Below are 27617 nucleotides of genomic sequence, written 5' to 3'. Positions count from 1 at the left end.
TTATGATTGAACTGAACCTAATAAGATTACTGTATAGCTCAAACCTTTACTTGCCAGAATGGATTATTCATCACTTTGAATTGAATGATGAAAATCGAGAGGAAATTGAAGATGGTCGCGAAAATGATGATTATGAGGAAGAAGTTATTTTAGATAGTCTGTATGTTCCTGTGAATCATAAATAATGTCAAATAAAAACTTTGTATTATTTTCATGTTTTATTTATTAAATCTGATGAATACAATAGAAAATGATTACAAAACAATAAATATGATATAAAATACAATACATGATATAAGTCAGTTACAAATAAAAAAAAAAAGATCATAAAAACAGTACATGATAGAGTGAAAAAAAGTGTCAATATCTGCTATGAACTGAACCATCCAATGCATTGTATGTTAAAACTGTATCATGCAAAATTAATGCATATTACTTTAGTGTTGTCTGGAAACTTGGTCTTCCTCGTCTCAAACTCAATCTTTATATCAATAGTTGATGATTTTGTTGCATTCGGTTGATGGGAACAATCGATGACGAATAGTGGATTCTCTCTAAATTGTCCAATGTCCATCAGAGGTTCACTCATATCTTTATCATAATAACTTCGCTGGAAACTCTCAAAAGCATAATAAGCAGGAGCATCAAGTTTTTTATCGAAATTCAAATTCCAACGTCATATGGATAAACTTCAGAATTCAAGTATACTCGAATACTATTGATATCAGCAGTTGTGAATTTTGTAATATCTTGTGTTCTATCTTCAGATGTGGTAGTACTTTGGAATGCGATGATGACAAAACGAGGAGTTTCCAATGCGTTAGTTGTTTTGATGGCCCATATGTCTGAAGAAGTCCCACGTAATGATGGTAGTTCATAGAGGTCCCACATACGATACGCCAACTTGATTTTGGCATTCAGACCGCTTTTGTTTATTCTACTCAAAAGTTTGAGCTTGTGTTTATCATCTGGTACATATGCCTTATTTTCCATTCGATTTTATTTATTTCCAAATCAGCATCAACCTCACCTATATATGAGTTTTTGAATGATCGAGCGATAATCAAAATCAATTCCTGTTTGGCATTCAAGATACTTTTGTTGTAATCTTCAGCAAAACCCATCAAATATTTCAGTGGTAGTTTTCCACTAAAAACATGACTGTTTGTATCCAAGATATCTTGCTTCAATTGTGAAAGTCCCCAAACAGATGTCAATAATGTGTTAGCATGAGATTGTCCAAATGATATCATGGTTTTTCATTGTAGATGTTATCCCAGGTTTTCTAACAACAGCCACTTGTTCACCTCCCATTTCATAACGAATTTCGTCTCAAAGAGAAATGCAATTGCATTTATTCGAGAGATAGCATGTTTTCGCTACATCTTTGGGGGTGAATTTACCTTCTATGTAAATGAAGCTCTCGGCAATATCTAGTATAACATCTTGATTATTGATTGCAATTCTGATTTCATCCGAATTCCTGAATAGCGGTGATCCATAGGGCTTATATGTGTGCTCATGTAAACTTATGAGAGAATGATCGAGCACTGGTTCATTGAATATATTCAACTTTTCATTGTTTGTTTCGAGCACCATTGTTATTTTCTCACTTTCAATCCAATCGATTTCAAAAAATTTAAGATCACTCACAGACAGAGCGTTATGTGCTAACTGTTTAGCATACACTTGTGGAATGAGCTTCTTTTTATGCACCACCTTTCTTTTTGATAGTGCAACTCGTTTGGGATTGTTCAATGCGATTTTGTCTATTATAAATGAAACCCATAACAACAGTTATTCGATTTTCTTCAATTCCAAAATAATGAAAATCTCTTCTTCACTTCCAAAATCGATAAGGTTATTTTTTTCATCCAAAATACGCACTGTAATGTTGTGAATCAATTGACGACCTTCTGGACTGACAGGCATATATATAATACTGTGTGGTTCTTTAGTAAGATTGTAGCCAGGTTTCACATCAATATCGAATGAGAAAAGAATGTGGGATTCTTCACCATTTATATATGAACCAGATATTATATTGCAATCTAAGCGGATAAGTCTCACAGTTGTAATGTTTATTGGTAATGATGATTCATGTATCTGATTTGGTGGAAATATTTCATGAGCGAACCCCATCATTTCTGCTATTGAATTTGGATGTGTCAGATCAATTTCATATTTGGATCGCATTTCACATTTGAATGTATTATTATTGGCGTGTAGATAGAAAATATCATCTGCAACGACATCATTTGGTTTTTTATCATGAAACAATCTGAACATGATATGTTTCTGTATGACGGCATTGATCTCTTCTATTTCATAAGCACCACATGGAATTTCAATTGTCAACTTTTGGGGTATCGATGAGTTGTCATTACTGATTCTAAAACTAACTAAGTTATTAGCTTCAGTTATATTATTGATTGTATTGCATCCATAGAATCCCAAAAGTCCTAATCCATAACGACTGTTCCTATCCAATTCAATTGGTGGAAAAAAAATCCGCACTCAAGACACTTGTCCCGACAGCTTGTAGCTCGAACTTTCGTGACATGACTGATGAATATTTTGAAACACATTTCAATTTATTATTGTACACAGCAACAGCACATTTGAGACAATTTACACTTTTTGGAAGGTGTTGTATTGTAATAAGTATCATTTTTATTGATACCAATATTCACATCCTCTATATTACAAATACAACACATAGATTTCCGAGGTATAGGACCGTCATTAACATCCGATTCTGAATTTTGATCGTGGTGGTGGTGCTCATAACAATATCTATGTTTCATTATATCGATGTCATCTTGCAGATGCTTAGGCAACTTTTCCAAACATATGCAATCTCATGTGCAACACATGCAAGTATCACTTCCTTAGGCATATTTGCAAGCATCACTTTATCCATTTTTTTCAAGGTACCATATTTTGAAAACATTCTAAGTGAAAACCCCATTCCCTTGATAGCCTCCCGATCCAGTTTTGGTGTTGAATCCATTTTTATTTGGAAAATTATTTAGAGAGAAACTGCAAGCACAAGTGACCACAGAGAACTGTATTAAATTTCTGTTGTCGATCATAGTTATATTTGATTTTTTACATTCGAACATTTTCGAAAGAATCGAGTCAATTCCAATGGTGGGGGTAGATCTCCAAAACTATCGAAATATGTGACTTCTTTCCCACATTTTTTATATGCCACCCAATGTGTTCCTGGTCCACTTATTCCATCTAAATTAACAATAGCTGTCTCGTTTTGTTTTGGACCTGAAGATGGTAATCTATCACGCATAAAAACACCACGAAAATGTGGAATTTTCATTTTTTGTGCATAATAACTGAGATCGAGATCAGTAAGAGGCCTCTGAGGTAGGGGTTCAATTAGTTTTTTGTTTTGTTTGTGGCTTTGTATGGTTTTAAAATATAGTCCTAAACCTTTACGGTATGGTTTGAGATATATTCCACTTCCGCGTTTGCCTAATGCTACAGCCTCCATGGTTTTATTGTGACGATTGGCTTCCATTAAAGCCGCTCTGCTGGCTTTTGCCGAATTCACGGCCTTGGTAATACCAGCAGCAGCTCCCGCCAAACTTCCTAGTGCGGATAGTCCAGCAAAAATTGGTATCAATGGTAAAAGTCCACCGATCTTGGGAACAGGAATTATGCGTGGTGTGCGGATTTTCTTCTTTCCACCGGCAGCTTTAAGGTATTTACGTGCCGCCTGCAATGCCACAGTGATAGCTTTTTTGCTATTATTCGTCACAAATTGATTCCCACCAGCTTTCTTCAATACATTTCGCACTTTATGGACTATCCCAGCACCAAATGCAACTTTTTTAATTTTATTTTTCTTCGTTTGTTTCCTCTTACATTTTTTCTTATTGGTACTACAACCCATGCCCATATGTCTTTTCGCTTTCATAATGTTGGTGACAAGTAATGCAGCTGCTCTTTCCCCAATACTCGCGTCCTTCGATTTAACCCTATCCCAAGCGCTGTATTCAAGTTCTTTGTCGGCTAAATGTCTTGCTGCAAGATCGGATGGATGCTTAGAATATTGAATATCGTGTTTTTTGCATTCAATATCTAATTTATTGATTCCAGGGTCGTTACGAGCTAAACGTTGTTTCAATTTTGTACCCGGTCCACAGTATTGATAACCTCCGGTAGATGTAATTCGAAAGGAAGTTTGTTTATTAAATCATTAACAAAACCACAACCTCTTTTAATTTTACGATCACTTTCAATACGTCCGTATCGTTTGATGGTACACATTGAAATGAATAAGCTAATAACATTTATATAGTCTCCAACCACGGCACGATGCGCATTGTAAAACAGAAAGAAAAGTTTGCTGTAGATAATCTAGATGAGAAATTTGGTTGTGGATTGAATGGACAAAGGGTATTCAGACATGGTCCACTACTTCCATCATCAGTTCGAGGACTCATTATAGGACCTTCAAATTGTGGAAAGACGAATGCAATGATATCACTATTAACACATCCACAAGGACTGAGATTTAGAAATGTGTATCTCTATTCGAAATCACTCAATCAACCTAAATATCAGTACTTGCGAAGTGTTTTGGAACCTATAAAGGATTAGGTTTTTATACATTCAGCAATAATGCAGAAATAGTGGAACCCTCCGACGCTAAGCCTAATTCTGTTTTCATTTTCGATGATGTAATATGTGAAAAGCAAGATATTATTAGATCATATTTCTGTATGGGACGTCATAAGGATGTTGATTGTTTTTATCTAGCACAGACATATTCACGGGTACCCAAACAGTTAGTGCGTGACAATACCAATTTCATTATAATGTTCAAACAAGATGAGACGAATTTACATCACATTTATTCAGATCATGTTTCACCCGATGTAACATTCAAACAATTCCAATTGATGTGTGTTAAATGCTGGGAGGACCAATATGGATTTCTAGTCATTGATAAGGATAGAAAAATAGATGAAGGTAGATATCGCAAAGGATTCGATAGTTTTATATACCCATGATCTTGTTTTTGGAACTTATTCGATCACTGAATATTGTAGTGGTCACTTCACCAACGAATTAAGCTTTAATTCAAAAAAAAGGGCATTATGAATACAAAAAAAGATCCTGAAAATAAAAACAATGAAATAAATTTGAAACGTCAACTAGTAGAGACAACAGAAGCTGTCAGGCAGAAATTCAACTCTATCAAGAATGATAATATTGAAAATCGTACGACACTTGAAAGATTGTATGAGCCCATAATGAAACCATTGAATGTTTTATCATCAAACGCTACTTCTAAATCACCAGTGTTATCACCAAATCATGGAACTGTTCAATCTACTTCAAATTATCCCTGATGAGTACTCCAATAGGAAGAAAACAATCTTTTGGTAGTGTATCATCTGTGAATAGTGACACGAGCACACTTCAAGACGATATGAGAACAACTCTATTCGAAACACCATCATCGTCCCACATCGATTCCTCGGATCCTGACATCTCACTGTTATGAATGAAAGTGGTGAAGATGTTTTGATGAAACATTTGAATAATATAAAATCTAGAAATCCAGCATATGATGGAACATTTGGCGTACGTATGGATCCAATTACACAAAAGCTGAAATGGGAAGTCTAGTGGTAAATTTCAAAGATGGAAACATTTCATTTTGGGATGCTAATAAAGTGAAAAAATATGAATGCGCAGGTAGTCCAGAATTGTATGATATGATTTTTTTGAAGAATCCACAAGATGTTGATAATGAAGAAACTCGTCAAGTATATTCCAAAATATTGAAAATAACGAATGCTCCATATAAACAATATCATCTGAAGAATGGTTTTAAAAATACAAATTCTAAAAAATTTCGTGAAGTTATCAAACCTCTATTAGACTCACGACAATATCCAATAAGAAGTAGAAGTAAAATTGGTGGAGCACTCAAACGAGTGAAAATGGAGAAATATATAATTCTAAACCTGTGAATTATGTGTACTGGAATTCACCGAAAGAGTTAGTTGCTCGCCTACGACTATTGGTAGCTTCAAAGTCAGCCGGACATACGGACATGATAATGAAATAATTTCAATAATTGAAGAATTACGTGAAGAAGGTATAATATATTAACATATTCACATGTAATGATCACTGTCACATCATCATTCAATGCAGTAACATTATCACCTTTTCTCTTTAATCATATTGAAATAGAATGACTAATGAAATAAGTGATGTCAAACGACAAGTTGTTAATGAATTACATAAACCTGCAAGACGTAATTTTCGTAGAAGAATAACCACCATCAAAGGTTTTGCAGATCTATGGCAAATAGATTTAGCTGAACTGCAACCTTATGCAAAAAGTAATGAAGGATACCGATATATACTTGTAGTGATAGATTGTTACTCCAAATATCTGTGGACTGTAGCAGTTAAAGATAAAACAGGGTAGTACAGTAACTAATGCAATGAAACATGTACTGAAAGAAGCCAAATACTCCCCAAACACATACAAAGCGATCAAGGGAAAGAAAGAATTTTTCAATAAAAGCTTCTCATCTCTCATGCGAGAATATAATATCAATCATTATTCAACATTTAGCACAAAGAAGGCAGCTATAGCAGAAAGAGTGATTCGTACAATAAAGGCATGGCTCTACAAGGAATTTTCGATGAGAGGTCACCACAAATGGCTTGATATTCTTCCAATTATAACTAGTAGATATAATAATAAAGTTCATCGTACAATAGGTATGGCACCATCAATGTTGATTCAACAACAAAATTAAATTCAAGGGTATCAATGGAATTGGAGGAAGACAAAGTAAACCCAAATTCCAATTAAATGATATTGTACGTATAAGTAAATACAAACATATTTTTGAAAAGTCTTACACTGCGAATTTTACCACGGAGCTATTCAAGATTGTTAAAATTAATAAAACCATCCCAACGACTTATAATCTTGAAGATATGAATGAACAGCCGATTAGAGGATGTTTTTACGAAGAAGAGTTATTACGAACCGAGAATCCTGACGTATATCTGATTGAGAAGGTGTTGAAGAGAAGAAAAATATAAAGTATATGTAAAGTGGTTAGGCCTTCCTAGCGAACAAAATTCTTGGATTGATGAATCAAATATGGTTTAAATGTATATAATAGTGACTTTTATGAATAAAGTAATATTAAAGTTCATTATTGTTTTCATTTCAATTATAAGTATGTGAACTGAAAATATTGCAGCGGTAAACATTGCCCCAGCCATTCGCAATGTTCTGTGTATACCAAACCAAATTAATTGTATACTCCATTCCCGCTTATATTTTTCAACTCACGATATTGAAACACATTATCATTCCCAAAACTAATCGCCGTCACTTTGAAATGCAGTATCCAACTCTTTTTGCCAATTATCTCTCACTGATAATGCTGTCTCATAAAGCTTAGTCGACTCCTCAAGCTCAGCCTGAGCTTGCATTCTCGAACGTTGATGGAATTGCTTATCTTTACCAATTTTTGAACGGAGTTCATCAGCATCTTTAGACATTCTAGCCAATTCAACCTTCGCTAATGCAATCTTGGCATCTAATGCTTCAAGAGTTTCATTATTAGCATTAATAGCTCGCTCACTCTTTTCAAGTTCAGCAATAGTCATCTGTGCCTTTACAAGACGGCATTTTGCTTTCCTTTTCATTTCCCCAAACGATGGAGGGGGCTGAAAGAAGATAGCGGTTCAGCTTTCAAATCACTCTTCATTTCTTTAGGAGTACCTTTTGGCTTCCTCTTCGATCTGTCACTTTTCGTTGCGGGTTTTTTCTGTCGCACAACACTTTTGGATTCTTTCTTTTCTTTAAAGTCAGTGACAATCGATGAAGATGCCTTAGTAACCTTCCTCTTGATTGTTCTAGATTTCTTATCAACACCAAGAGGAAGGGTAGATGAAGAGTGTTTGAGTGATGATAATTGCGAAACGATCGGATTTTCAATAATAATTTGCTCATTTGGTTCTGGCACATCTGCAAAGTTAACGAAGTCGTTAATATCAAAATCATTTATCGAATCTTGACTCGATAAATGTAATACTGGAATATTTTCAAAATCAGTCTGATCGATATCAACAAGTGGTGAACCATCTTCAGCAATCAATAGCGGCATAGAGCTCATGATTATTAAGGTCTGAGGAATGATATGTGATAGCAATAGAATGTGGATAGGAAAGGTGATGATGTTACTGAGACCTCACCATTTATAGAAGAAAATAAACTAGCGCATGCGCTCTTTCATCAACTGGCACATGCGCTCTCTCACTAAACTATTCAGCATGTAACAATCTTTGTCATTTAAGAGGAAAACTTTGTGTTGCATGCATGTATTTTTAAATGTTAGAAAATAATACAAATAAATTCAAAATATATATATATTTATTAATAATAGAGGACAATAACGATAATAAAAAATGAAAAATGTTAATATGTCTCTGTGGATGTGGAACGTTCTTTGACTCTATTCCTCAATAGTTGTTGCTCGTGCGTCAAACACCAACATTGAAAAAAATGGATTCTCCTATTGGGGTAGAGTTGACCAACCTTCTCACACAGATCCCAAGTACTTCTACATGCATTGCATACATGATTCCAACAATTCATGGAATATGTATCACAACGCAAACAACGTTGCAGTGGAGTTGGAACGGCAGCACAGATACCACAAATATTTCTACAGATACCTATATTGTTAAATATTATAGGTTCGGAACACTTCAGACACTGTAACTGTTGTTGACGATAATCCGATTTTGTTCGCTTCGGTGGATGAGAAGGAGGCGATAGTTGAATCCGCAACACGCAATCACTACACATACCAGTACATGGATTGATTGAATCCTTAGGTCTACTTATTTGACAAAAGTAGCACACAATAGCCCCTGCAATCATCATTGGGTAGACACACACTTTTGGTTTTTCATTCCACTCTTTTGGAAACGGCATTTTACTAATTCGATTAGAAATATAAAGAGATGACTTACAGAAACTCTGAATGCTCTCTCCTATACCTACGATCTCTATTTATACAAATCAACATCATGTGGAAGTATAGTGGGATAACTTCTCCTACTATTCCACTCTAAACGAGTCAAGTGGGAGTCGCATCACCTCCTATATAAGTTGACTTGCAAACCTAGAGTTCATTCATTCACTCTCTACAACTGTGAGCAAACAACAACAAGATGAATTCTGCAAAAATAAATGCTGCATTAAATAGAATAGCTGCTGTTGATGAAAACAATTGGATAGACGAATCAGATGATGAGGATGTCAATGTTCCGCTAGAGGAAGTAATAGTTGAAGCAGAAGATGTTGGAGTCGATGAAGATGAGATAGACGAAGTTGAAAACGAGGCCAACCAAAGCGACGAAGATGATGACGTGATGGAGTTTGAGAGGGTCATGGATGAAGAAGGAGATGATGAAGGGATAGAAGCTGACACAACTGAAGGTGATGGTGCTATGAGGATCGGTATGCGAACACTCAATGTCAGTGAGACACTGGAAGATCCCTTGGATTTGTATTGTGCATTGGATGCATACGTATTGATCAGCACAATAGATGGAGAGAACAAAAAACTATGTTGGTGCTGCTTTCGGTTTTATTCGCATAGAAACAATAATGGAGGGTGGTATGCCCATGTCAACACCCACAACACTGTCTCAATTATGGAAATGGGACAGAATTGGTGTGAAGCTTGCGAGAGGCCACTAACAAACTTCACCCGAGTATCTACATGTATTATATGTATAATGTCCAACCTGTGGCACAATAACCGTGGACCTACTGGTCAAAAAAAAACAACAGCCCTTTTCAGGGCTACATTATTCACACAAACAGTAGTTAGTTGTATTAGTATTCATAGATTATGTGACAAATGAATACTTTGATTAATAAAAGTCTAAGTTGGAAATTTGTTAGTCTTTGAATATCTATACATTATATGACAAATAAATTACTACTTTGACTGAAAAGTCGAAATTTGGAATTTGATAGTCATTGAATATCTATGCATATGATGAGTACTACTTTAAATGAAAGTTGAAGTTGGCATTTGTCAATCATTCATATGCATATAATGATGAATACTTTCACATACATATATTTCGTTTGAGATTATAATGTTAACATAATGTTAACAATGGTATGAATCTGTTTCTGTTTGAAAGTATAATGGTAGCTCTGAAAAGAGCTATTTTTTTTATTGTTTCAGTCTTTAATTGTAGCCCTGAAAAGGGCTGTTATTTTTTTATTAATCCATGCAATGATATGGACTAACGCTCCTCATCATCAGAAACAATAATTATGGTATCGTCATCTGAATCAGATGATATACTAATGATATCATCCTCATAGTAGTCATCTGAATCAGATGATATACTCATGATGTCGTCGTCGTCATAATCAGCTGAATCAGATGATATACTAATCACATCATCCGCATTATTATCGTCAACAGCATCTATGTCGTCCTGAATACCTTGTTCCACTCGTTCTGCGAAATCATCAGGAAGATCATAGATTCGCTGCAGAAATTGAGCGAAGGTTGTACTCAAATGATCAGACGTTGAATCTATTTCATGTACTTGGATGGGTCCTGTACTCGACATTGTGGAAGAATGATATAGAACTGGGATTGTTGCTATATTTATATTGGAAGAAATGAAATGGAGGGGGTGAAATGTAGAACAGTGTTTGAGATTCGAAAACATCAAGAATGAAACTCTGAGCGATTATTAGGAGAAATTCTAGTGATTATTATGGAAAAAAAAACTAATAAGAGGGAGAGGAAGGGAGGAAGACACTGCCCCAGCCTCGCAGTGCCTCGTGTACACCAACCAAAAAGTGTGTACTCCGTGGAAGGAAAGGAAAGGAAATGATGGACGAGTAGATGATTATATGTCATCATCGGAATTGAGGACATCATCATCGATTAGGATTGGGGATGGCGGAGGACTATCCTCGATGAGGATAGGGGATGGTGGAGGACGTCTAACGTCAAGCTCGTCATCAGCATCATCACCAGAGTCGTCGTCGTCATCATCGTCGTCGTCGCTACTCATTGGGACAATGTCATCATAAGCAGGGTCCCACCATCCGTCAGGATCTGGATATTCCGAGTCATCCAAGTGTCCTTCGTCACTGCCAGTGACATGCTGAACTTGCATCCTGATGTCGTGATCCCGGTATTCGTATGGCGGACTGTGGGGTTCCGTGGTGGAAGAGACAACCTGTACCTGGCTGTTATCCAGTAATTGAAGTTGTACCCCTGATCCGGGCAGCTATAGGGTTCGGAGGTTGAATCGGGTTCCATCTCGATGCTAGCTGATCAACTGAATGTTTCATCAGATGATTTCTACTTTTATACTTTCGAGAGGGAGTGGGAGAGGAGTGGAACATTGAGTAGGGGTAAATTGTAGTGTGACATAAGACATATTCAATGAGTAGGGGTAAATTGCAAAGTGACATAAGACATATTCAATGAAAGAGATACTTGAATGGATAAAATACAAATGAAATATACTTGTCGATTTCACTATGAAACATGTCTATTTTTTATTTTTTTAAATTTTCTTCACATGAAATTATTTACAAGTGATTAGAGAACACAAAAATTGATGTGAGGTATTTGTCTAGAAGAACTTGGAATTGAAATAAAAAAAATAATAATGATAATAAGAGGAAGTGAAGAAAAATGCTCCAACCATCGCATTGTTCAATGTGTACCAAACCAAAAAACAGTGTACACCCTTTATTTCACTTCCTTTTCCTTTATTCAATATAAACTTAACAAATATAAACTTAAAACTACCATAATTAAATACTCCTAACTAACCTAAAACTAATCTTACATTTACACTTCATCTACAAAAAGAGTGTCCATAACTGTCACTACTTTTTTGTACAGCTCTATCGAAGAGGTCTTTGCTTTACACCTTTCCTGCAGAGATGCATAATTCCGATCTATTTCGGCCATTTCCTTTTGGAGTTCCCTCCGTCGGTTATCCATTTCAGCCATTTGTCGCTTCATGGTAACCAACTCGGCCTCGCTAGATCGGGCAGCTCGTTCTGCTTTCTTGCATCTCTGCAGAAAAACACTCATCTTTTCACTAACCTCTCCGATAGGCTGTGGCACCAACACCTCAGGATCCGCCGGTGTCGCTGGCAGCGGTGGTAGTCGCGTCACCAACGGCGACAATATCACCAACTCCGGAGAAGGACTCCTCGGAATTTCCACTGCTGCTGGTGCTGCTGCTGGTGTGGAGGCCCTCTTACGAGAGGTCGAAAAACTACCTGCATAAGGATTAGTCCTATTGCAAGTAGCTCGGTACTTTGAAATAGGACCAACCTTTGCTGCAGGTCGTTGGCAAACCTTCTTCACAGCCCTGACTTCCTCCTCCTCCTCGAATAAGTCAGGGCTAGAAGATCTGCACCTAACTCGCGAACGCGAAGTGGTTGGCTGGTCAACCGTCACCGCTCTCGAAGATGCTGCCTCCTCCTGGTCAGCGGACACCGGCAGAATAGACGCCACAGCATTATTCACCTCCTGTGTATTGGTTGCCATTCTGAAAAAGAAGAAATAATACAAAGTTAGTTGATATAAAAAATAACATTCCTAATTTACTTACTCAAATATCAAGTTGGTCGTTGGAACGTACTGCCTTGTTGTGGAGTGGACTGCTCTCGATGAGATGACTTCTCGAACTGAATGTTGTGGAGTGCTCTCCGGAGGGTATCGACTTCGATGCGTGAGCGGTGGGAAAATGGTGGGAGCGCACATGCGCGATGAGGGTAGGGGTGTACATGCGCAAATGTTGGGAGTCGGGGGGCGGGGCTTCGGGGAGGGGAGGGGCGGGGCTTCGGAAAGGGGGCGGGGCTTCGGAAAGGGGCGGGGTATCCGAAAAGTTGGTGGCGACGGGGGGGGGGGGGGGGCGTGGCCCTAACGGGCCCCGCCCACTGCCTGGGCTCCGCCCAGGTGGGTGGGGCCTCCGGCCCCAGGTAGGCGGGACATCTGGAGAGACATCTACGCCCTCTTCGCGCGCGCGTTCGTAACATAATATGCAACCGAACACCTAACCTAACGTATTAACGTAACCTAACCTAGTACGCTAACCTACCGCTATGCAACCGAACACCTAACCTATCGTATGTATTAACGTAACCTAACCTAGTACGCTAACCTACCGCTATGCAACCGAACACCTAACCTAACCTAACCTAACCTAACCTAACCTAACCTAACCTACAGTAACTATTAACCTAACCTAACGAGGGAATACTAACCTAACACCTAACCTAACGTAAGTATGCAGCTAACCTAACGTAGCTATTAACCTAACCTAACGAGGGAATACATTCACCATGTTGGTTCCATTAATACATCATCAGTTGGTTTTGGTTTTGGTTGTATTATTCTATGATTTGGATTAATGTTCAGTCCTGGATATCCCAGTCCACCTGATGATGATGGCCTGACTTTATAGTTTCTCTCCAAAACTTCTTTATGGTTTTTCTCCAATACTTCAACTCTCTGTTCCAGTACATCATACTTTTTCATTGTAGTCCCTGTTATGTTTGACATAGCATCAAATTTTTTATTTGTAGACGCTGTTATGTCAGACATTTTTATGTCTACATCACTTGTAAGTTTGTCAAATTTACGAGTGAAAGTTATCCGAGCCTCTGCAATTTTATCGTTAAATGCTTGCCGGGCGTCCCGAGCAATATTGCCTATTGTGGATTGTATTGCAGCTTGTAGGGCTAGAAGTATAACTTCCTTTGCTCCATTAATTTCCCCCTCAAGATATGATACAGTTACACAATCACTCTTGTCAATTGGTTCACTTGTATTTTTCAATATTTTCCTTTGCATGTCATAATGACCATCTTTTGTTAATTTAAAACCATTCCCAGGAGGACCTCGAATGACATTACCACCCCATTTTCTTTTTCTACCAAACTTATCGATTGTTTTAGACATTGTGCACTCTACGATGATTCTCTTCAAACTGATATTTCTGTCATTTACATTATACTATATATTGCAGTAATTGATTAGGGAAATAGAAATAATACAAATAAAATTTTAATCATTTTATATTCATTACAGTAATACATATACATACATACATAATACATTAATATCACATTACTTCTATCATATATTATTAATTATAAATGGCTACATAAATATCAATATTGAATTTTCCGGTTTTGAAGATATTGAATGATATTTCAATCATTGATCTCGGCAGATAATAAATTAATCAATTGATCCAATGGAGTCTCCTGAGATTGTGATTGTTGAATAATATTACTTATCCAACGAATGTTCTCATTTGGATCGTTTTCATAAAATTCAATATCATTATGACCCCAAGGAAGAGTGTGGGTAGTATTCGGAATGATAAATCGTTTATCGTCGTGATATGATAATGCAACTTTATTTTTTAATTCAGTATACATATCATGTAACACGCTTCTAAATGAATTCATCTTTCTGAATATCATACCACCTTGTTCGACGATTTTTTGATAATCTTCGCATGTCAATTCATTCTTTATTACAGATCGTTTAACCCCTTTGGCTTTCTTAAATTCACCATCAACAGATTTCACATAATATGCTTTAGCACCTGTACCATAAAAACTCATGATTGGATCATTTGGAAATTCATCTTTGAAGTTACCCAAGACTGAACTTGTTACTGGAATATTGAATTGGTTAACTATACTGTAATTGGATGTATCAAATCTACTTATGTTAGTTTTTATGAATTCATAAAAATTTTCTGTGTTTACTTTAAGAATGAGCGAGTCGGTATCTGTGTAAAGTAAAGAGACATTTTCATCAAAGTGTTGTTTGATGCATCCATAGAAAAAGTCATACATGACTGTTTTAGATAATTCTAATATGGAAAATCCCAAATATAATGGTTTATCGTAATGAACCTTCACTCTACCCAATTGAATGGCAACGAAATTATCAGTGAAAATTGAACAATTTTTGAAATTTGGTTTGGCTATGAGAGTGCTGGCACCTATATTTTTCTTTATATTTTCCCAATGTGTAACGAGTCTAACATCAATTCGATTATCTACATTCTCCATTGTCTTTCCATACACCGCATTATTCATTAGTTTATAGAAATCTTTAACAGATTTGTTGTTAGACCTATTACGCATTTCAGTATTAAGATCTATATAGGGTTTCATCCAGCATGATTGTTTGAATTTCAATACTCTATGTGTATTCATTACAATCAATCCATTTTTGACAGCTTGCTGTAGATTCCTATAATGAACAATATATTTTCTTTTATCATTCAAATTTGGAATTAATTTGGGAATTTTCGATTGTGTACGAGGTGGTATTATTTTTTCGACTAAAAATGGAAGGTCAGAATGTTTATCATGCAACTCTTGTGGATAATGAATGTCCACTTCAAATACATACCCATACGGACTATCAGTACTCACATCCATCACATCGAGATTAAGAATTTCATTTGGTGTCAACCATGTAAATTCACTTGTTGGTAGAGGTTGTGACATACTGTGACCGTATAGATTTGTTGCATCTAAATATGTAATGAATGTGGAAGGTTCGTTGGGATTATAATTGGGTAAAAATCTATTATTTGCTATATGTTTCCTCTCGCTACATTGACTAATTCCACCTCGTATACCTTTTTGAAAAAAGTGAATCATATCAATGTCAGTTAGTAATTCCAATTCAACATTAGTGAACTTCAACATGGCATCCCATGATAATCCAGGTGCAGTGTAATATTGTGCCGGATCTAAGTTATATATCTCTAAACTTGTGGTGCGGAAGTTTTCAAAAATATCACATAGTAGCAATACATCCGACTTCAAATACAAATCAGAGTATTCCCCCAAATTCTGACACTCGAATAAATTCCAAACTTTTCTAGCCCTATCATAATCAGTTTCCGATATATGTTCACAATTGAGTGTGTCATAAAACTGATTTTTTGTCGGAAGTAATGGATAATTCAATTTGTCAATGTCATCAACAAAACTATATGGAAATACACCTTTCTGTCTCATCAAATTGAATTTCTCAATTTGTGGGAAATGTTTGTGCATCTCCAAACATTGATCGGAGGTCAAGTTTGCACCCAACTTCTCCAACGAATTAGTCATAAATTTATAACTATCGATAAATCTCATTTTGAGATAATTCTTCCTAACCACACCATCTTTATCGGTATAGCTGTGTGTGAAGAGATGCTTCGTGAAAGATATATATTTCTCTTTAGTTTGCGGGATAACATCAACTTTCTCTTTATTCCTATACAATTCTTTTATGAATAAATGACAATCATAACCACTTAAATTATGAAAAATGATAGGTATGAAGTTTGGTATTTTGAAATTTAAATTACATTTCGAGTGAGCGGCATGTGATCTTTTCTTTCCTGTGACATGACAATGATCTCTTACTTTGACTTCACCATCAGTAAATGCTTTATTACATATACCACAAGTTCTGGCTGCAGCAAACTGTTCTTCTTCTTCGTCAGTTTGTGTATCCATCGGTTTAGGGTTTCTGAGATGATTTTCATGTATCTCTTTCAAATCATCTTCAATGCTACTCACAAATTTCTGAGCTGCATCTACACCCCTATATGTAACAAATTTTGACAAATCATCATTATATGAACACTTTATCAAATAAGCAAATGAATATGGGGCATGTTTGAATGTTTTAATCGTGTATGAACTTTCAGGATTTGGCTCATTCACATGAATCGGTTTAAGCACTGATTCAAAATCAGCATACACTACAAATGGCACCCTCATTTGCCTCTCAAAGTTTTCAAACATTAGTTTATTTTCCGCAACCATTCTACCATATTTATTGATCTTTAAATTAGTAGTTGGTGTTGTGGTACTAATGTGATTACAATCATACATATTATGACGTAAAAGCAATCTCTCATCAGAAAAATATATCAAACATCCGTCACAAAAATATTTTTTCTGTCTATGAGCTGATAGTTGATTAGAAACTAATCTTGAAAGATCTTTGATCCAACAATAGTGACCATTACCGGAGTCATCAGTTATAAACAACAAATTGACATGTCTCCGGAGTCTTCTCTGTGAGTATCGCAATGGACCAATCACTTCATACTTCATTTTACCCTTCTCAAATGTACTCTCTAAACCGTAAACATTAATTGAAATATCATTCCTATCTTCGAATATTTCGATACTCTTATTATTAACTTTAACCGGAAAATCCATACCTGTGACATCTAAAACAGTGGAAAAATGTGGATATGACGTAAGTTCGGACACTCGACTATCTGCAGGATATAATGCTGATGTTATAGCCCAAGCAAAACAATATTGATCTTCATTACGAACATTCACAACAGCTTTCTTCCATTGAATACATTGAGGCAGCTTCACATATGAACGTCCTTCCAGTGGACTGTATTTATTAATGTTGACCTCGAGAAACAATATTTTTTCACAAGTCCAACCTGAATTATAAAAAAAAAAATATTACTATTCAATCTTATTGAAATTTTTAAAAAATAAATACCTGAGTCGCGATCCTGGAACTCAGTCGTTTGAGCCACAATTACATCACGGAATCCATCAAAAACAGCATTCAAATCTGAAGATTGGTCCACTATTTTATTTTGGGAATTAAATGACTTCGTGTCCCTCGAATCATCAGTCTGAAGAATATAATTCCCAAAAACTTCCATATTCACCTTGATGCTTTTATGGATCCTGATGGCTGATTCCAGTAATTCAATGACCTTCTGCCTAATCTTATTGAAAAATGACATGTAGTCACTGGTTACAATCGAACTCTCCACCCTGTATGTAGCAATGCGGCAATTGAATGCATTCGTTATAATTTGAACACCGTCAGACAATTGAACACATGCATTATTTTTATGACTCATGGTTCTTCGGTGAGAATTCACTTGGCTCATAGGAATTGTCACATTACAACAATTGCACGTATACATAGGTGTTGCATTATCCACTCTCACCCGTTTCACTGCAGGCCCTCCTTGGCAACTCTGGAGCTGATGCCGACGAAGATTATCACTACGAGTGAAAGATTTACCACAGTCACAGGAATACATTTTATATAATAGTTCTCACTAACTCACTTGATGTAAACTGACATAGCCAACACTCGTACGCTTCTTAAATACACTCTGATAGGACCCGTCAAGACGTCATAGCCAACCCCACTTCTCAACTACATGCGCCAAGATTACCTCCCAACTGAATGCGATAACAGATGTCGATATACGAGCAAGCAGTGGTCGTTGCGGTCTCGGAGAGGGTAGACGCTAGGCAAACAGTCCTCGGCTGCCGTTGTGTCACCATGGATAGCGGGGCTAGAGCGAACCTTCATCGCTTCAGGAGAGGTGAGGGCAGACCGATGAATACGCATTACTCTGCCACACGTCGTGGAGTGAACATGTCGCTCTCTAGCCGTTGAACGGTTATTGCTGTGACGTCACTCCACTACTAACTTGGTGCCCTAACACCGATGGAGCATTTATTACTTGGAGGATCTTCGAAGTATGCAGACGTATGTTTGTACATAGACAAACAAGCACATGATGAAACCCTGTACCGTGCATTCTCCTACACACACACATAAACACACAAAATCTCATATGAAAAAAAAATCTGAACGATCCATGCACCAGACACTTCAAGGTCACAACGCCTTGACTTCACTGCACAACAAAAAAAACTTCACCAAACAACAACCAATAAAAAAAGCAATTAATACGTCATAGTGGTGGGGGGAGGCCGAGAATCAGCTGTAAACAACTACTAACCTCATTTCACCTAACCTCTGTTGAAAATGAAAAGGCAGAGGCGATCCCCGGGAGGGCCCACTAGATCACCTGAAATGTCGCCTCTAGATTTTTTTAGGATATATGTGATATCTGACATATATGATACTCAACCACAGTTCGTTCCAGAATACTCGAATGAAAAATGCTTGCAAAGAAATTTCCTCAAAATTTCATAATGTAACGAATCAATTTGTATTCCGACTCATTCGTCAAAAAATGTATTATGCACATTTGGACATTCATTGAAAAATTGAAATAAGTTCTTGATAAAATTCGTACGGAAATTATGATATTCATCGTTTGTTTGCAAATTCTTAAAACACATTTAGAACTGCTGATTACTCTGAAAAACTTGTTCCACGTTCCAAATATGAAACAGTGGTGATTAGATAATCAGAGTATCTATCAAGAGTAGTATCACAATACTCCCTTTCCATTCAAAAAAGTTAAAAGCGTATTCTCGACGACAAATGATACATCGCTATTGTCTTCATTATCAAAAAGAACTGGAAACGATATTTACGAAAGTTTGGTATAATTCACTCATAATTGTCTTATATAAATAATACCCCCACGGTGAAGTGGAAAGCTAAATCATCTCCTTTGTTGAATTTATTAAATTTTTAACTATTTGATTGTTATCTTCTACAAAGTGATAGCGAAATTCTGCAATTGCAATCTACTCTTGACGGATATTCGATTGAACTTACATATATGAACTAGGTATGCCAATAATGCTTGGTTGTTCATTGTTCAGAATGTTATTGGCTAAATTATGATCTTCTTGTTGAATGGGCTCCCAAGTTTTATCGATAGTTTGGTCCTTTTTGCCTTCCGACTGTATGGCAATCACATTCGGTTTTTCGCATTCATTTGAAGTTTGCCTTTTGATCAATTTTCGGAAAAACTGATGTTTTATCTTCATTCCTGAACGCATTGAATGCTGAAAATGAGTAAGTTTCATTCATGCCGTACGATATATTTGATATCTGACAGAAAATAATTTTCAGAGAGAACTGAGTTTCATGAAACAAATTGCTATCAACAACGATTACAAGGTAGATATTATCGACTCCATTACAAAAAAAAAGAAAACAAGTCATTCACCAGGTCTATCCTACTTCAAAAAACCATAATGAGATATTGATACACTTTGGTGAAACATTTGAAAGTGTCTTACAGAAGGAATAATGATTTGAGCAAATTGATTATAGAAAAATAAAGACAAAACTTCAGTTCATAAGTATTGGTTCTTGTCCAAAACTTTATATGGGTCAAACGGAAAAAACATTTTTCCAAAGATTGAAAAAACTTTAGTAGAACTTAGAACTTAGGAGTAGTTTCTTGAATGTCAAGACCAATGCCACATTTGCAAATCTTTTCTTGGTATAGAGGCAGAGTTCAACTACGACTATGATGTGTAACATTCGGAAGAGGAATATTTGAAACTGAATCTTTTGGAGTGTTTGGAAATTATTGAATTTTAGAATTCCAAAAATTCACTGAACGAAGAAATGAAAGTGAATTCTCTTCCTCTATTGAATCCGTTTCCTGATGTGGAAATTGATAATTCGTTTATTATCTAATCAATCTAATCTAATCAATGTATATCCAAATTCAGGTAAACTTATAAGTCATTTAGTTGATAGAAGGTCATTCCCTTCAAATTGTTATATTATATAATGCTTCATCACAACTATTTTTTACAATTATTTCAGTTTTAATTTTCACTAGTTAATGAAATAGGTAATCATAGGTATATTATTTCATTTTCAAATATTCAGTTTCTAATTTTATTACTCAAGTTTTCTTGTTCTATTTCTTTCATTAAGTTCCTCAGTATTACAAAGTAATATGTAATTCGCCATTTTGTAGTTACGGTCATCTTAAATATGCATTTTTTTCAAAGTGTAGGTACTACTATTCTACTAGTCAAGGCCTGAAATTTGATGCCCATAATGAGATGATTGTGAAAAAATATATGTAATCCGCCATTTTGTAACTGCGTCCTTCTTGATTTTAGAGTGATGGGGAATTCATTGAATTGTATTGTCATCAAAAATGAATGTGAACCAAATTTCAGATGAATCTGTCAAGGGAGTCAATCACTGAATTTGACCCAAACAAACAGGGCAGGCTAAATACAACCGTTTAAAAAGAATCGTCGCTTCTACCTAACAAAAATCACCTACCACCAAACAAGCATTTTAAGGTATATTGTGTTTTCAACAATAATCATCTAGGCAGAAAGGTGAAACAAATATGTATTTGCATTGTTACATAAGCTCATGGAAACTGGCAATGTTAATAAAAGGCAATATGATCGTTTAGGAATTGGCAATAACGAAATCATCAATGTTGTAGTGCTAGGCCACGTTGCTTTAATGCAAAATACCTAGACTTCGACAAAGTGAGCATCGGGAGTAAATCATTTGAGAATCATTCTTCAACCTAAATTCTACCGATTCAAAATGAAAATGATTCGTGAATTAAACGGTAATGATTTTGACAAAACAGCTGAAAAACTCTTACAGAGTATTTTTCATCTGTTGAAGATAATTATTAATTTCATGAACATGGAAAGTTGGGTTTTAATCAATTAACTTCTTTTTACGTATATTTCTGAAGTAAAACTTCTGTGATCGGGCTTAGGCGAACGGAAGTTGAGAGGGAGGTATACGTTAGTGAAGATAGAAAGAGCAACAGTTGAGTTTCGTATATTGCTAAAGGAGCAAGCAAGAGAAAGGTGCGAGGACACATTTACGGTGAAACTATACAGGCTGATTCACGGTGGATGGCACATTAGACGTTTCTGGTGAACCAGACAACGGATCACTTTGAAAGTTTAATGGAGGGCATATTCGGACATTCTCTAGCCAACTAAAATATTTTCGACAATGCGGTGTTGCCGCTTCTATTAGAAAGCAGTAGCAACTTTGATTTTTCAAATGGAACACTCTGTATATAATATTATTTTTGGAATCTCCAACAATTGCCTGACAACTTTTCTTGATATTTCCCTTATACCTATCTGTTACCGTTTTCGAAATAAAAATTAATTTCAATTTTTTTCTTCGAAAATCATGACTTCTAAAAATGCCGATATCTTTTAGTTAAGAAGTACTATGATATCGAAATTTGGTTTGGAGTTAGGTGATACTTGGACACTTCCCACACGTCAGCCTAATCTCCGTTACTTCAATGCAGGGTGGTAAAAAAATACAGTTTTTTCGTTTGCTTTAAAGAGTTGCTGAAATTTGATTATTTTAAATGGAACACCCTGTATATTATTGAAAATTCGGAAAGCTGCTGAAATTTGCTTTCTTTCTATATATATCATACCTATACCTAACTAGTCAAGTTTCGGACTTATGAACATTTATTTGTGAAAATGTCCCTTCAGAATGGTATTTCCATTCGGTATTTGGTAAGCAGGCCATGATTACTATTTGACAGTAGCGTTGTGACATTCTCCTAATGATATCGACATTTTCGTCACTTCAGAAGTTGCAAATACCTTCAAAACGATGGAACAAAACTATTCAAACGAAGTTCTTATGAATTTGTTTATTATTTTTGGACAGTGTGACAAAATTATCAGCAGAACATGTAGAAAGTTCAATGAAATGTATACGAATCTACCGCCAATGAACCTCAAGAAATTTATACGAATTCAGAACAATTTCAATATGTTTGGATAAACTTTAAAAAAGCACCAAGAAACTTGAAATTGGAAATATTGATATGAATAATTATAAAAAATTAAAACAATCATGTGGAATATTTCAAAATATGTTCGAATCGCTGGCCGTTCACTTCCAAGCACTTTAAAATGCGGGTGTTGACTGCTTTCGTGGTGGCAGATCTGATTTCATTGGGATCCAAATCTTCAAATGTTTGGGTAATCCTTTCTAACAATTCATCTCTCGAACGCACGGGTATTTTGTAAACTTTTTCTTTAAACATTCCCCACAAATAAAAATCTAATGGATTAAGATCGGGTGATCTCGCTGGCCAATTGCATGGTCCCAAGCGCCTCATCCACCGATCGTCAACTAGTCTATCCAGTTCTGCACTCACTTCTCTTGTGCAATGTGCAGGAGCTCCGTCTAGTTGGTACCAACAGTTTCGATAATCTTCGAGTGGCAGATTATCCACGAAACTGTCTACAGTATTCTCCAAAATATTCAGGTAGCTTCTGGATGTTAATGACTCCTCGTATATCACGTACCTCAATTTGTTGTCCATCAACATGCAGAAGACATTAAAACTAAATTTTTTTTGAAATCCGGCTTCTTTTGTGACGTGAGGATTTTCACTGGACCAATAATGACGATTTTTTCTATTGAAAATCCCTTCTCTCGAAAATTTCGATTCATCAGTCCACATAATTTTATTTAAAAAAAGTTGATCTTCTTGAATGCGTGTCAACAACATTTCACAAAATTCTACTCTCTGTTGAGGATCTTGAGGCTTCATTGCTTGAATTTTGGTGAATTTATAATCATGCATTTTATGTCTTCGCAAGATTCTTTGAACCGATGAATATTTTGGTAAATTTTCGTTATGCGGACACCCGGCGATTTTGAAAAAATTTTTGACTGTACTTAGGTATTTTGATGCGTAGATTACGAATCTGAAAGAAAAAAGCGGCGCTCTCCCTTATTTAAAAAGTTACGGCCCTTCAAAGTTCAGAAAAGGGCAACTTTTCAGCCTTCTTTTTCACTAAATAAATTATTTAAAAACACATGCATTTATTCACTAGGTCACCTTTACACCTTATTCGTCCTTCTTTAACACTTTTCACTTCAATAACCAACATTTTTCTTATAAAAATGTTAAAAAATGTACGGAGCTGCTTTTTGGTTACATATCACTGTATTTTACGTTTTTAAGGTTAATGATATGGTTGGTACGACTGATGCAGGCCATATTCCTGAAGTAATTCAAATGTTTTTTACCTTCATTCTTTAGATCGTAAATTGGTTTTTGGTGGTGTATTACGAATTTGAAATAGTAGGCGACGGCAAATACCAACCGCTTTTTTCTGAAATGTCACTAGTAACTAACCTAAAAATAGAATAATGTCACCAGGAGAAGCACTCGTTTTTAAATTAAGTTTTTTATAAGAAAAATGTTGATTATTGAAGTGAAAAGTGTTAAAGAAGGAGGAATAAGGTGTAAAGGTGACCTAGTGAATAAATGCTTGTGTTTTTAAATAGTTTATTTAGTGAAAAAGAAGGCTGAAAAGTTGCCCTTTTCTGAACTTTGAAGGGCCCTAACTTTTTAAATAAGGTAGAGCGCCGCTTTTTTCTTTCGGATTCGTAATCTACGCATCAAAATACGTAAGTACAGTTAAAAATTTCTTCAAAATCGCCGGGTGTCCGCATAACGAAAATTTACCAATATTTTATACCCAAATCTTCTTCAGCACTTCTTATCGATGACTCGGGAAATGCGGGAAATGCGGAAAATATGCTAAGACATTAATCTGGTTGTCTTCGAAAGTTACGGGTCGAGGCAAGTTTCTTGGTGCTTTTAAAGTTGATCCAAATGCATTGAAATTGTTCTGAATTCATATAAATTTCTTGAGGTTCATTGGCGGTAGATTCGGATACATTTCATTGAACTTTCTACATGTTCTGCTGATAATTTTGTCACACTGTCCAAAAATAATAAACAAATTCATAAGAACTTCGTTTGAATAGTTTTGTTCCATCGTTTTGAAGGTATTTGCAACTTCTAAAGTGACGAAAATGTCGATATTATTAGGAGAATGTCACAACGCTACCGTCAAATAGTAATCATGGCCTGCTTACCAAATACCGGATGGAAATACCATTCTGAAGGGACATTTTCACAAATAAATGTTCATAAGTCCGAAACTTGACTAGTTAGGTATAGGTATGATATACATAGAAAGAAAGCAAATTTCAGTAGCTTTCCGAATTTTCAATAATATACAGGGTGTTCCATTTAAAATATTCAAATTTCAGCAACTTTTTCAAGCAAACGAAAAAACTGTATTTTTTTACCACCCTGTATTGAAGTAACGGAGATTAGGCTGACGTGTGGGAAGTGTCCAAGTATCACCTAACTCCAAACCAAATTTCGATATCATAGTACTTCTTAACTAAAAGATATCGGCATTTTTAGAAGTCATGATTTTTGAAGAAAAAAATTGAAATTAATTTTTATTTCGAAAACGGTAACAGATAGGTATAAGGGAAATATCAAGAAAAGTTGTCGGGCAATTGTTGAAAATTCCAAAAATAATATTATATACAGAGTGTTCCATTTGAAAAATCAAAGTTGCTACTGCTTTCTAATAGAAGCGGCAACACCGCATTGTCGAAAATATTTTAGTTGGCTAGAGAATGTCCGAATATGCCTTCCGTTGAATTTTCAAAGTGATCCGTTGTCTGGTTCACCAGAAACGTCTAATGTGCCATCCACCGTGAATCAGCCTGTATTCGACACCAGAGTTGTTCAAATGACAATTACTTGAATATCTCCAAAAGCTGATTGTTTGTAGTTACAGAAATTTTGGGTGAGCATATTATAGAACCCTTCTGTACAGGAGCAAACCTGACTGGTGAATAATATTTCAAATGAGTGATCAAGTTATGATAAATATTAATATCGCCATCTAGTTAGATCCTCTGTTATAAAATGTGTTAATTTTTTGACAAATTGGTCTGTTTTTAGAGGGAGGCACTAGTTGAATGTATCGGAAAAAACCATCCATACGTTAGACATTTTGATTTTACCTCAGAATCAGTTGTTGTAACAAATTTAGTTTCTTTTGCATCTGACTCCATTTTACGTCCAGTTTCGAGAGATTCGAGTTTTCTTTCATAATTTTCCACGATAAGTTCCACTTCTTCCGTACGCAGCCCAACAGAAGAATTACTTGGAATGGAACTCAAATTTGGTGAAGAGGCCTCAATTGTTTTTGAATTCTTTCCTGAAGTTTTGGATTTGTTTCGTGTTCGTCTGACAAATGCTGCAAGCAAATTTGAAGTTCTCTTAGGTTTGATGCCCGAAGAACTCGCTACGGCCTCCATGGAAGATTCACTGGGATTTGCTAAGGAGCTGCTATGATGGTTTACCTGAACTCTCAGCTGCAATTGTAGAAATTGTTGACTTTGTAAAATGGATACTGTGAACATGTCTTACGTTATTCATGAATTGTTCTCCATCCATATTAACCAAATTTGTGAAAAAACGAATGATACCGAACGAACATTTAATAATGACACATGATCAAGTGAAATGTCAAATTTATCTGACAGCTTTTCGAATAGATGATGACAAATGTGAAGTATAATAATGTATGTCTAGTAATTGAAGTTGGATTGAAGGATGTATATACGGTAAGCATATGTTGAATTTTTGGAGGGTCATGATACCTCTAATGTTAAAATGTAAAATGAATTGTAGCCTCATGTCGTCAGTTGTAGGTGAAAACAAATACCCAAGTTGACAGGAAATTGGCCGAAAGTTCTCGTTCAGATTTTATTTATTTAGATACTCATTATGACTGGGCTCTTTCCTAACAAAACGCAGCGCAAAAAATGGAACAGAAAATGGGAAACTCAATCATTTTCGGAAAACTGATTCACCCGTGTAAGCAAAAATGGTAAATAGCTGTATGGCTTTTGGAAAATCAGTTTTATATATCCTACGTTATACATATATCAATGAGCTGGTTCTTCTTGGAACCAGCGATTCATTTCTTTCACCCTTTTTGCTCATGAATCTGAAAGAATATTGTGTCAACTTTAGAAATTATTCACTTGAAAAATGATGTTGGTAAGCAGTTTATAATACGAACTCAAGAAGGTTCTTGGTCTGTAATTTTTTTGGAACGACAAATCCCAGGTTTCTCGGAATATAAATGGTCAATTTTTCGAAAAACCAATACGGAATCTACTGTGCTCTCTATTCAGCTAGAAATTGAAAAATCTGATCAAAAGGATTTTGTCGTTAATATTTTTTGGACCCACCTGGTTCTGTTGATTTTAACCCTGCACAGAAAACTTAGAACTACGCTATTGCTGGAATGTCATGACCAATGCTCATAAATGTCCTTCCAGAACGATTCCACCTGATCAGCGGTAGGGGGAGTATATCGAAACCGCTGTTAATGAGACTTGTCCATGCTTATCGAAATTTTCGCTTTTTTATTTGCGTTTGTGGTTCAGCCTTATACCAATGGTGAACTTACGGCGAGTCGAAACAGCGCTGTCTGGTGTGAACTTATAAATGCGTTGTGTATGTGCTTTGTTTAACCAGCTAGTTGCCTTGCATTGAAAGCTGAAGTGAAACACAAGACGAATATCTTCGGCGGTCGATGTTAAAGCTTGGCTCTATAACTGACTGCTTTGGGGAGCCTCGTTTATTTTCGATATTCGAAGAGTGACTTCTGTGTCAATCTCATAGATGGTGTTTTCGCAAGATAAAATGCCATCGCCCTCAGTTACTATTCAGGCTTGTTCTTCAAGGACAGATCAGTATAGCAATGCACTTGTGGTTCAGCCTAGCAGCAACGCTGAGACTTTCGGTGGGTCGAAACGGATCTACCTCTTATGTTTGCCTATGAGCATCAGCTAATTTCGTAATGCTCAACTCAGAAGATCCGAAAAAAAAATGTTTTGTGTTTTGTTAAAGAA

At 35.9% G+C, this 27617-nt stretch overlaps 2 protein-coding genes across 2 annotated transcripts in view; both read right to left on the bottom strand.

Annotated features, from left to right (window-relative positions):
• The window catches only part of LOC111512747 (uncharacterized), a 125191-nt gene extending 98926 nt beyond the window's left edge, over positions 1 to 26265 (bottom strand). Inside the window, exons 1-3 of the mRNA XM_074171853.1 lie at positions 26122 to 26265; positions 25713 to 26066; positions 19653 to 19885 (exon numbers count right to left, since the gene is read on the bottom strand). Of these exons, the coding sequence (XP_074027954.1) occupies positions 19653 to 19885; positions 25713 to 26066; positions 26122 to 26148 (614 nt within the window). The 5' untranslated portion in view covers positions 26149 to 26265. The remainder of the gene's footprint in view (positions 1 to 19652; positions 19886 to 25712; positions 26067 to 26121) is intronic.
• LOC141480998 (uncharacterized) lies at positions 11310 to 18916 on the bottom strand. Its single transcript, XM_074171850.1, has 2 exons — positions 12697 to 18916; positions 11310 to 12633 (listed from the first exon to the last, which is right to left on the bottom strand). Exons 1-2 carry the CDS (start codon positions 12846 to 12848, stop codon positions 11922 to 11924), a joined length of 864 nt encoding a protein of 287 aa, XP_074027951.1. The 5' UTR covers positions 12849 to 18916; the 3' UTR covers positions 11310 to 11921.
• Positions 26266 to 27617: the final 1352 nt, after the last annotated feature.

Source organism: Leptinotarsa decemlineata, unplaced genomic scaffold, assembly GCF_025532065.1.
Source record: "Leptinotarsa decemlineata unplaced genomic scaffold, Ldec_3_MD MMD2_tig00000035_RagTag_RagTag, whole genome shotgun sequence".
Taxonomy (NCBI): Eukaryota; Metazoa; Arthropoda; class Insecta; order Coleoptera; family Chrysomelidae; genus Leptinotarsa; species Leptinotarsa decemlineata.
This window is presented reverse-complemented; position numbering and strand designations above follow the sequence as displayed.